Here is a 12,031-nt window from a genome sequence, read left to right on the forward strand (position 1 = left end):
ACTGAAGGCTGCAGTCCTTGACCCTCTGCAGCAAGTGCATGAGGTCCTCCTCAGTTTCAGCAAGCAGGGTTGTGTCATCTGCATAACGCAGATTTGCAGTACCAACCCCAAAATAAATACCTTGGATTCGCCAGCTACTTTGTGAGAAGAAGATGTGCAATTTATAGCCTCTGAAAACCCTCTGGATGGTCAGTTATGGATCTCTTCTAACTTGATGGCAGATAAGAACAATATATATATAGACTTAATATTAGAAAGAACAGAGCGCTGCACTTTTGGTTCCACTGCTGTTTAATTTTTAAATACCTAGGAAGTTTTCTTACAGCAAATTTTGTGTCTTTAAAAAAAAAAAAATTTTAAATAACATTTTTTTAAAAGCCCAAAGGATTTAGCTAGCTTACTTTTACCCTTCAAAGGACTAAGGTTTTCATGAATCTTTCTCCCTTCACACAGAAATACAAGGATTCAACAACATTCATCGTCAGCCTTTCTTCTTGTATTAGATGAGGAAAAATAGACTACCTAGAATTTTAAAAAATCTTTTTTCTATCATAGATACACAGCTGTTATTTGATGGAGCTTTTACCCATAAAACCTGAAAATAAAGCTATCTATTCTGCAGTGCAGAATTTTATTTCTCAGAAAAGGCTAAAGTATTTTTTACATTGTGTCATAAATTCATATTAATATACTGTTGCCACTCTTCTTACTATTTTAGATTACGACAAGGGAAGACTTAAATTCCAAGCAGGTTGCTCCAGTAAAAGCAGACCTGGATTCTGAGGTATTTCGACCCAACCTGAGTGATCCCAGCGAGCTTTTACTGCCAGATCAGATTGAAAAGGTAAGACACAACCACATGTGTGCAAATGAAAAATTGGGCAAAATAAAATTTCGGTAACTTTAATAATTCTTGCAATAAACATGCTAGTGATTTAGTTGATGTGGATTATTTAATTTAGTTGTCGCAACAGTTCTATGAGGTAGATCATATTGTTAAGCACATTTTGTAGGTGAAGAACTCAGAAATAGGATGAGTTACTTACTGGTCCAAAGTGACATAGGTCTGACATTTAGAAACTTGGTTTATGATTCTGATCATCTTGACTCCAGAGTTCATTGTTTTGAGTATTTTTATCCATTGGAGACAGAAGTCACAAAGTCACAAAGATGATCCCTGTTTCTGGTATTTTTTGCTAATCTGTTTCTTGTTCAGCATGATTTTTTTTCTGTTTTTCCCTGGTGATATTTTATGCAGAGATATGTATAGTGGCCATTTAAACTCTCAGTATGTCTGAGAAAGCTACAACATTTCTATTATTTTTCTTTTGTCTTACATGTTAGTTAAGTGCTATTAGATTCCAGTTGACTTTTGTATTCTAAATATAGGCCCTAACAAAAGATATCCCGGGTGGCTGGCTTTAAAGAATAGACATATTTTCCTCATAAGTATGGAGAATGAAAGTCCAAATTCAGAGTTTGCCCTCCCCCCCCACCCCCACACCGAGGTGCTTATTTCAACATCTAATAGTAGCAGCCATCTTTGGCCTTCTTTAGCATCTGTTCTTGTTCTGTGTCTGTTTTATTCTTTGTGTTACTTAGAAGTCATTATGTTTAGGACCCATCCTAATCTGATATGGCATCATTAACATAACAGAAGAAAACACCTCTTTGCAAATAGAGTTGGATTTACAGATAAAGTTACTAAGATCCCAGAGCATTTTTTTTAAGTGGGAACAAAAGGGCACAATTTAACTCCTAATAGCCATCAAGTAAACATCAGTTTTGTGTTTGAAAGCTTACCAAGCATCTTCCACCAAGAACAATTGGTTATCCATGGACTCTTGTTTATGGTACTGGAAAGCATGGTACCAGCTTGAAGACCCTTTACCGAACAATGACAGGATTGGACACTCCAGTGCTGATGGTGATTAAAGACAGTGATGGCCAGGTATGAAAAATCTAACTGTAGATATATTCCCTTTTAATACATTTTAGTGTATAATTTACAACTTTCAGTGTGTCTACACTATTAAAAAAACCATTATTTGTGTTCTTAGAGTTAACAGAGAATAATTGAATATTTTAAAAATATAATGCACTATGGAATGCTCCAGAGGCTGGATATATGGGTGACTAGTTAAGCATTCTCCCCTTCAAGGAGATAATATACTATCTGATAAAAAGGAAGACTTAAGAGCTCCAGTGTTACTGAGTAAGATATGCTAAGTATAGTAAGACCTAGGAAAAGTGAAAAAATGTTTAGAATAAAGGTTGTGTAGTTCTGTTTGTAGGAGAGAAAAATGAGCTTCGTGAAAAGGGTAGAAATATGAGTAAAGTTTTGATTGTTGAAGATACTTTTGTGAAGGTGATAACAACAACAAAAGCATAGAAAAGAAAAGCATTTATTTGTCCTTTAGATAGCAGGGTTGGTCAACTTAACAGCACTGAAGAATAAGAGGAGGGTTAAAGTTACAATATTTTTTTAAAAATACCATTATTAATACCTTTATTGTGCTTTGTATATTCTAGGCACTGGATTAATTACTTTTTTGGGAGGGCTAATTACTTTTTATTCTTTGTCTTTTTTATTATCAAAGCCTGGTGAGATTTTCTTTTTTTTTTTCTATAATTATATTTTATTAATTTTCATAAACATTTACAGAGATTTTGGGCTTCCACTCATTCATTGTTGCACTATTCTCTCTACCCTCCTCCCAGTTTGTTCTTGTCCAAATGCCACAGTGCTTGTCAAAGCCAGTTCTGATTAATCTTCTTTGTCAGTGTATCCTTTGCCATTCCCTATCACTCCTCCCTGAGAGAGACTTCACCCTGATTCATAAGGAAAAGGGGACGGCGTATTCTCTTAGCTACTTCCTGCTGAAAAGGGACGCTGTGGGTTTCAGGGTGAAGATCTTCTCTCACTACTCTAAAGGGCCCCTTTGGCAGTAGGAAACACATAGACTATTATGGAGATTGATTTTGGAATTCAGATGCACTCTTATTGATTGTGCTTGGCTGTACATGTACAGAGATTTTCTATTAATTCTGACTTCTTAAGCCAATAAGAAGGATGAGCAGTTTCCTCCCATGCAATTAACTGCCTCTGAAAACCTGCTAGAGGGTCATTTACGGGTCGGTTCCAACTCTTCAGTACACAACAACAACAAACCAATGCTAATATAGATAGGAAAAGATGATGAGATATTTGCAGCAGTGAACTAGGGTGAAGTGCCTACTGCTACTTACCATATAGATCTCACATGTAATGTTATTATGTGCTGTCTTTTCACCTGCGACTCATAGCGACCCTCTGTACAACAGCCCTAAACCCTGCTGTATCCTGTGCTAATCGTATCTCTGACACACCTACTCCCATTACCCAACTCACTGAATCAATCCATCTCATTGAGGGTCTTCCTCTCCTGCTTTGTCTCCCCATCCTCTCAACCATGACTTCCCTCTCCAAGGATTGGTCCCTCCTTGCAACATCTCTAAAGTATGTCAGATGAAGCTTAAGAACCCTTTCCTCTGAGGAGCAGCATGGTCTCACCCTCTCTAGGATAAACCTGTTTGTTCTCCTAGTAGTCCATAGTATATTCAACACTCTTCTCAGCACCACAGCTCAAAGGCATCAATTCTTCTGTCATCCCGAGTCCTTGTCCAGCTTTCTGATTCATAGCAAGTAATTGCAAAGACTATGGCCTGGATCATGTGCACCTTAGCCTCCAAACTGACATCATTGCTCTTCAGTACTTTGGAATGGTCTCTCAAAACAAACATAATAGTGAGTTAAAAAAAAAATAAAATGGGACGCTGAGTAGTAACGCATCACCTCACTTGGCAGAATGTGTGTTCTCCAGTTAGTGGCTTCCTTTGAAAAGGTGGTTATATAGAGAGGAGGCGGAGTGAGGAGAGCTGTACTTTGATTAAAATGAAGTGTATCTTCAATCATGTGTGCTTTTTTAGACCTGAGTTAACCTTTTTTTAATCATACATTCTTTTGAAATTAAAGCTATATAGATAGACTATCAGTAGAGAACAGTGACTGTAGAGTTAATCTGTAAAACATACCTGCTCATGTTAGATGCTGTGGAAACTTAGCCACAAATCTCTGAAATGCACGTGCTTCTCAGTCATGCATTTTCCTGTTGTGGCCTCTACTCTGTGTTATGCATTATGCAAAGTGGTGAAGTTGCAAGACTGAATAGTTCAGACTCATGACTCTTGAGTTTACTATTAATAATGAGGGGCAAAATCTTTTTTGTATAGAACGTTTATCTAGCCTGAAATTGTTGCTTTCCTAAGTGCTGTATCTTCCTTATGAAGTAGAAAGTGGCCTCAGGATCAGAGGAAAACTCACCAACAGCCTGTGTTATGCAAATAACACAACCTTGCTTGCTATAAGTGAGGAGGACTTGCTGTAAAAGATCAAAGACTACAGCCTTCCATATGGATCACTTCTCAGCATCAGGAACACAGAAATCCTCACCACTGGACCAATAATAGATAGCATCATGACAGTTTAAGATAAAAATTGTCAATGATCTACAATTAACACCCTTGGTACCAGCAATCAGGAAATCTAAAGAAGTGTTGGCATTGAGAAAATCTACCATTAAGGACCTCTCTAAAGTGATGACCAGCACGGCTATCACTTTAAAGACTAAGGTGTGCCTGACTCAAGCCATGAACTTTTCAATTACTTTATTTGCATTTGAGAATTGCACAGTGAATAAAGATGACAGAAGTAGCAGCAATGTTTTTAAGTTTTGGCGCTGAAAAAGAACATTAAATATCCCATGTACTGCCAAGAGAACAAACAAATGTGTCTTGGAGAGGGTGCAGCCAAATATACTCTTTAGAGAGAAGGATGGTGAAAGTTCATCTTACGTACTTTGGGCATGTTTGTAGAAGGGTCCAGGCATTTTATGAAGACATCATACTGGGAACAGTGGAGGGTAAACAGAGGAGGGAAAGACACTCAGTGAGGTGGATTAACACAGTGACTGTGCCAGGGCACTCCAGTGTGGCAGAGATGATGAGGATGACACAGGATAGGCAGAGTTCAAGTCTGTTGTTCATACGGTCACTATGTGTTATACTCAACTTGATGGCACCAACTTGCAAGTCCTGACACTCATTAAGCTAACTCTTTAAGGTTGTATGTTTAATTCTTATAAACATTTTTCATTTTCAAAACTATGGAAAGATTTTGTTGTTGTTGTTTTTTTCATTTTTTAGACACTGATATCCTTTGTACTTGACAATAATGTGAAATAATCAACTGAGAAGCCTTGACGTGTTTAAAATTCTAGACTGCTAACCTCAAGGTCCAGCAGCCACTCTGCTGGAGGAAGATGGAGCGGTCAGCTCAGCCACCTTCCAGGGCAGTAGGGTCTGTCCTGTGGGACCTCTGTTAGGCAAAATTGTTCTCTAGGGCAGTTGACTGTCTGTAGCATTTATAACAACTGTAATGTTCATGTTTTCTTTGACTTCTGGGCAGCTGAGTGGCCCACTACATAAATCATTTATTTTACAAGGATTAAAGCATAACAAGTGCCTCTTAGGCTAAGAATTATCCAGATGTCCGGCTTCTCTGAACTACTCCATCCATTGAACTACTCCAATCCATTGTCTCTGACATCAATTACGTCACTTCACCACTGCCTTCTCACTCCTACCTGTATCTGTAGGTTCTGTAATTACTGGGAGGTCCCAAGGAAATGCAGAAACCACCGATAAAATGGTTCACGCAGTTGTAGATGCTGTAGGCCAGTGAACAGGGTTGCGGAAGTTGCTGAATGAGGGGGCCCAGTGCCTGCAGGCTGGGGCTGTCACTTGTCTGCTCTCTGTTGGAGCAGCCATATCGCTTAAATGCAGTGTCCAGAGCTGAAAGAACCCAACTTCTCAGGAGCACTCCTCTACATAGGATTCCAAGACTATAAACACATCCAGGAGAATAAAAGTGGTGATTTGGATTATACCTTTTGTTAGGTTAAGACTTTAAAATGTATCTTATTCTAATCCTACCTCCTGTGAGAATAACCCACTCTAGAATGAGATCTGAAGCATAGACAAAGAGGCTAGAATTATAAAATAGGAGGCCAGCATTGGGATATGTCTGCAGGTAAAAGACTCATCATTGTCATACTTGCTTTCTCTTTTTCTCTTAGTTCTCACTTTCTGTCCTTTATTAGGGGGTAGAGGGGAGAAACAAGATAAAATTCTTTGAAAATACAGATGGTGTTAAATGCAATCAGCTCCTGGTGACACTGTATACAATAGAATGAAACACTGCCTGGTCTCCCACCATCCTCACACTTGCTGCTGCGTTTGAGGCCATTGTTGAAGCCACTGCATCAGTCCACGTCATTTTGAGAGTCTTCTGTTTTTCGATTGGTGTTCTATTTAATCATTTATGAGGTCTATTTTTCCAGAGCTTGGCCTCCTCATGGCATGCCCATAGTACGTGAGACAAAATCTGACTTCCTTCACCCCTAACAGACAGCCCAGCTGCACTGCTTCCATGGGAGACGCAGTTCTTAGACTAGCGGCTCATTATGTATTTACTGTTCTTTGCCAAGCCATGATTTAAAGACATCAATTCTTCTTTGATCTTTCATATTCATTGTCTAACTTTCATATCTGTATGGGGTGATTGAAAATACTGTAGAATGGGTCAGGGGTGCATTGTAGTCCTCAAAGTGGCAGCCTCCTTCTTGAAAGAGGTCTTTTGGTCGAATTGCCTATGCAGTACATTGACTTGCATGCTGCTTCCATGGCTTTGGTTGTGGATCCAAGTTAAAGAAAAATCCTTGAAAACTTCAGTCTTTTCCCTGTTTATCATAGTGTTGCTTATTGGTCCAAATGTTGAAAGTAGCTAGTTAAGCAAGCCAAAATTGAATTTATAATCAAATCCTTGAATCACTTTGAAGTAGATAGCACTGTATCTGTTTTAGAGAGCTCTGGTAGCCTAGTGGTAAGAAGCTGAGCTGCAATCCTGAAGGCACATGTTTCGAATCCACCAACTGTTCTGCAGGAGAAAATTGGGCAGTCTCCTCCTGTGTGTTTTACTGTCTCTGAAAACCCACTGGAGGGTCAGCTATGGGTTCTGACTCGAAGGCACACAATAACAATTCTATCTTTTTTAGAATTACATTTTGTTTAAATTATAGGATAATGTTACTGAAACAAATGAACGTTGATGTTGTTTTAACACCTTTTTAATTCTTAGGTTTTCGGTGCATTAGCATCTGAGCCATTTAAAGTGAGTGACGGCTTCTATGGTACTGGAGAGACCTTTGTGTTCACATTTTGTCCAGAGTTTGAGGTAAGGACAATTATTCCAATAGTCTGTTTAGAAAGAGCTGGTGTAATGAACTTTGACAAGGTGCTCACTTCATTTTGCTCTCCTCTGCCCTTTCCTGATAATTTAACGTTTTCTTTGGCAGCTTGGAACTTCAGCTTTAATGGAAATAGAATAAAACAAGCCACTCCCGCTGGCTGCCATGGAGACAGTTCTAACATGTGTTTTCTGTGTCTATAAATCATAAAGAGAGGAGACTTCCCATCGTCCTCATGTAAAGCCATTGGTGCATTCAAACCTCAGGATACACATGGTCTATACATTAGCAGTGCGGCTCACCAGAGCTAAGCTGCTAGGGATCATCAAATGTAAGGATGGTTTTTAAAAACAAAATGATCTATTTTACAGACAACAGGTGGCCTATAGGAGCTTAATAAGGAATATACATAATTATTACTATTTTTTCATCAATGATCATCATGAACTACCTATACATTTTTATTTATGAGTAAATAAGTTTGATCCTGAAAGTCCTAGAAATTTAAAAAATTTATTTATTTTAGCCAAAATGTGAAGAATGGATTTTACCCCCCTTAACTTGGTGTGGCTATCGTAACTGTGGTTTAATTTAATAAAATGGAATATATGCCATACCAATGAAGTAAAAATTCATTTCAGTGAATATGTATCTTTCTTATTCTAAAACTTAAGGCTCATTACTAATATTTCAAAGGAGCCTTGATGGTATAATGTGAAATGTGTCAGGCTGTTAACTCAAAGGTCAGTAGTTTGAACTCAGCCAGCCCAACAAAATGATGGACAGTCTCCTCTTGAAAAGATTGAAAGCCTCAGAAACTCAGGGGAGGGTCACTTCACATTGGAACCAACCCAAGAGCAATGGAGAGCGTACTGGTATCTCAAGTTCCAGGAGGTTTAGCATGTCAGACCTTCCCTCGGAGATGAAACTGTAGTTTAGTTTTGAGAAAAGGAATCAACACAGTTGGTCTTAAGAATCAAACAACAACAACAAAAAGAGTTGTATTTAAACAATTTCTGTATTGAACCAAGTAGGAGAATTTGGTGGTATTGTGATGTCAGGGAGTTGAGTGGAGCTCCCCATTACCAAAAATAGCCAATAAAAAAAGCCAAAATGAAAATTAAAATCAAGTCATTAAATGACTTACTGTGGTCATTGTAGTATGAAACCCAGCTCCCCCTCAGGCTCCCTTGCCAGCGTCAGGATTCAGGGGCGATAAGAAAGCCTGAACAAAAGACTTCTGGGAAGGGAGACAAGGTTGGAATGAAAAAGTATTGAAGGATTCAGAAGCAGCACCAGAGGAAACTCTCTGCTGAGTCCTCTGAATGGAGGGAAGTCACATTGGAATTGCAGGTAGGGCAGTGGCCGTCCAGGCCTGTAGCTGTCCAGGAAGACCTGAGCCTTCAGAGACCATAATGCATTGTTGATACACTTAGTGTAGAATGGGAGGAGGGCAGCTTTTCTCCCTACACATCAATTCCCACTAGTTGTTAAAAAATTTTCTAACCTTCAGTTATGCTTGTTCTCAACTATATTATATATTAATTAAATATTAGTAACTATGAAAATATAAATGGTTTTGAAAGTTTATGTAAATGAATTGGAAAGGGAATTTCTAAAAATTGCTGTTTATTTGACTTGAGTAAACACCTACTAAATCTAAAAGATTTCTCAAAGGCTCTTTAAATTTTTACTTCTCTTGAATAAATTGAAACAAATTTGTAATTATACATGAATTATGTACATATTTTATTTAAGAATGTTCATCAGCAAAGCTATACCCAAATGTGAGAGTTTGACTATATCAATGCATTATAAAATCAATGTGTGTTTACATGTTTAGTGTTATAAATAAAAGTTAATGGCTGTGTATGGCAATAGTGATACAAGGGGAATTGGAGGGAAGGGAGGAAAGTGTGCATGAGTGAACAAGTAATGAAAAAGGAATAAAAGTCACTTGATTAAAAAAAGTATATATCTATAATTTTTTTAAACCTGTCTGTGCTTCACTTTTATCCAATAATTACCAACTCTTGACACCTATAGATTGAAAAAAGAATTATACAAGTATTTGTGAAGGAATAGCAAGATTTGAAGTATTGTGATTGAAGCTATTAGTTGTAGATTTAGTCATACACTGAAACTCAAATCAGCAGACCTTTCTGTCCTGAGCTTTGTTCGTGTTCCTCTTACTGTCAGCCTCAGTTTTGTTAACTATTTTAAGTTCGAACAATTATGTATAATAGTAATTTTCATCTCTCTGTACTAGATTGATGCATCTCTCCATTGAAAATCTGTGATTTAAAGCTTTCTACTTTTTTGTATATTTGTTATAGGTCTTTAAGTGGACAGGAGATAATATGTTTTTTATTAAAGGAGACATGGATTCACTAGCTTTTGGTGGTGGAGGGTAAGTCTCTTGATTAATACCCTGAGATTTTTGAGAAAACTCACTGCATTTAGATTGTTTATAACATTATTGCCGGAAAGTTTTGGCATTAAAGTTTTTATTTGTATGTATGAGACAAACTATATTTGCAAAAAGTTTAGCATTTTAAGGCCTTTTCATATTTGGCAAAATAAAAACTTTATAAGGAAATTTAATCATATTCTGTTAGCTAATAACATTTCAGGGCTTTCTTTAGCTCAGTAATCCTGCCACTACATTGAAGAAAAAGAAGACACACTGATTTAACTCTATGGATGGGTTGATCCCATGATTGCTAGCGACTCTGGAGGTCTGTTGCCACATTATAAGCGAACTCATTATTTCAAATGTTTTGTCATTTATCCTTTTGTTTCTCAGTGTGTAACAATGTCTGACTCATGATAGAGGCACACCGAAAGTTAAACAAATGAATTATATATACATGTGTTTCAAGTAGGACCTTAAGCATGACTCCTTCAGTGATGAGGAGAATGATCTTTACATTGCTCTTCTGCCTCAGCAACATAGACTAGCACCATTCCTAGATCATCTCCTATCTTAGCAAAGTAGTATTTTCATTTGTAGAGGAGGTCGTTAATTTCTGTTTAAACAGGAAAATGGGGCCTTAATAAAAATGTTGCTTCTGGTTTTCTACCCGACATCACCTTGTTCTTCCTATAGCCCAGATTACTATTTTCTCAGCATACAAACTGCATAGATAGGGACAAAAAATATAACCCCAGTGCACACCTTTCCTAATTTTTGATATCTTCAATAAATGTAGAGAATAATAAATATTTGTCCCTTTAAAGCCTTCTCAACAGGAGATTTTTTGTGCTCAAATGTTACATTTACAATTAAAGGTCATAATAGAATGTTTTGTTGTGGTTGATTGCCGTCAAGTCAAGCACGACTCAGCGACCCCATGAACAAAAGACCTGAAGCATTTCTATAGTTATCATCATTTCTCAAAGTTCATAGAGTTCCTAGAGGCATGTTGTTTAGGAAGTGAATGCCACTCTTGCTTCATAATAGAATAAATATCTTTTTTTTTAACTGCAGAGGAGAATTTGCTCTATGGCTCGATGGAGATCTCTACCATGGAAGAAGTCATTCTTGTAAAACATTCGGGAATCATACACTTTCCAAGAAAGAAGATTTCTTTATCCAAGACATTGAAATTTGGGCTTTTGAATAAAATAGAAGCCTCTCTGTCTTAGCAAGATATTGCCCCAAACCTTGAACATGCATTGATTTGAAAGAGCAAGTAGCAATACAACGTAACAACATGTCAGGAGTGTTTAAAAATTATTTAGTTTCCACATTTGTTACCATTTTGGAGTTTATCTTTTTTCAATCATGTTTCTGTCCCAATGTTGTTTGGGTTTAGGCCAAGGCCGGGGTCCACAAAGCTTAACAGTTTGGGTTTGGTCAGCATTTTGGCATCATTTTGATCATAGTGACCCCTCATCTCTGGTTCACGTTATCTCCAGCTCCTAACTTAACAGGATGGTGCTCTTTTGTTGAACTTAACTTTGTTGTTTTTTTGGGGTTTTGTTTTGTTTTTCAACAATACTCTTTGCACATGATCATCTTAGTCTAATTGGGGCACCAAGGGAATAGAGACTAGAGAGGTGTTTCTGCATCACTATGAGGTTGGCACGGGTGACTTGTTGGCACAGGTGGATGTGTTCAGCTTAGTTATTCTTACACATAAGAACCACATGCCAAAATAATGTGTATTCTGTAGACGACTGAGTTCTAGTTTTAATTCACACTACAACATTCTCTCTCTTAATTTTAAAGGTATTCATAATTTCCTTCTCTGAAAAATGAAATTTGAGGGAATTTTATTTGCAGGAACCACAGTACACATGATCTGTAGGTTTGGGCATATGTTTTCATCATTGAAGTATCTGATAAAAGATATATAAAATGACAAAGGAGAATGAGAACTTGATTATTTTATTGGATTTAATATATTTAAGAAGAAAACATAGTATTTACATATTTATAGCTTTAGCAGGGCATTATCATAAGTATAGAAACTATGAAACAGACGCATATTTCTTCAATATTGTGTCAGATACACTGTTTTATAGTTCTGTTATTTTTAGCATCATTGCACAGCTCCCAAAATACAGTTTATTCCTGTTCAAAAGGGAAAAAAAAAGAACACCCCAACACTTTGTGATTTTTTTTAGTGGTATATGTTGTTAATTACCATTAGCAGTTGCTCTTATAAAAGGGCAGTGAT

The 12,031-nt window shown here is 37.3% G+C and overlaps 1 protein-coding gene across 5 annotated transcripts in view; it reads left to right on the plus strand.

Annotated features, from left to right (window-relative positions):
* OXR1 (oxidation resistance 1) overlaps positions 1 to 11,295 on the plus strand; it is a 325,904-nt gene extending 314,609 nt beyond the window's left edge. For 2 of the 5 annotated variants that reach the window (XM_006892323.1, XM_006892325.1), the window contains 5 exons: positions 719 to 844; positions 1,799 to 1,951; positions 7,238 to 7,333; positions 9,683 to 9,756; positions 10,837 to 10,972. In XM_006892323.1, the coding sequence (XP_006892385.1) occupies positions 719 to 844; positions 1,799 to 1,951; positions 7,238 to 7,333; positions 9,683 to 9,756; positions 10,837 to 10,972 (585 nt within the window). Of the gene's footprint in view, positions 1 to 718; positions 845 to 1,798; positions 1,952 to 7,237; positions 7,334 to 9,682; positions 9,757 to 10,836 lie in introns of all 5 variants that reach the window. The other 3 variants (XM_006892321.1, XM_006892322.1, XM_006892324.1) reach the window with 3 other exon arrangements.
* The last annotated feature ends 736 nt before the right edge of the window (positions 11,296 to 12,031 follow it).

This window comes from Elephantulus edwardii, unplaced genomic scaffold, assembly GCF_000299155.1.
Source record: "Elephantulus edwardii isolate Elephantulus edwardi_28Jun2011 unplaced genomic scaffold, EleEdw1.0 scaffold00114, whole genome shotgun sequence".
NCBI lineage: Eukaryota > Metazoa > Chordata > Mammalia > Macroscelidea > Macroscelididae > Elephantulus > Elephantulus edwardii.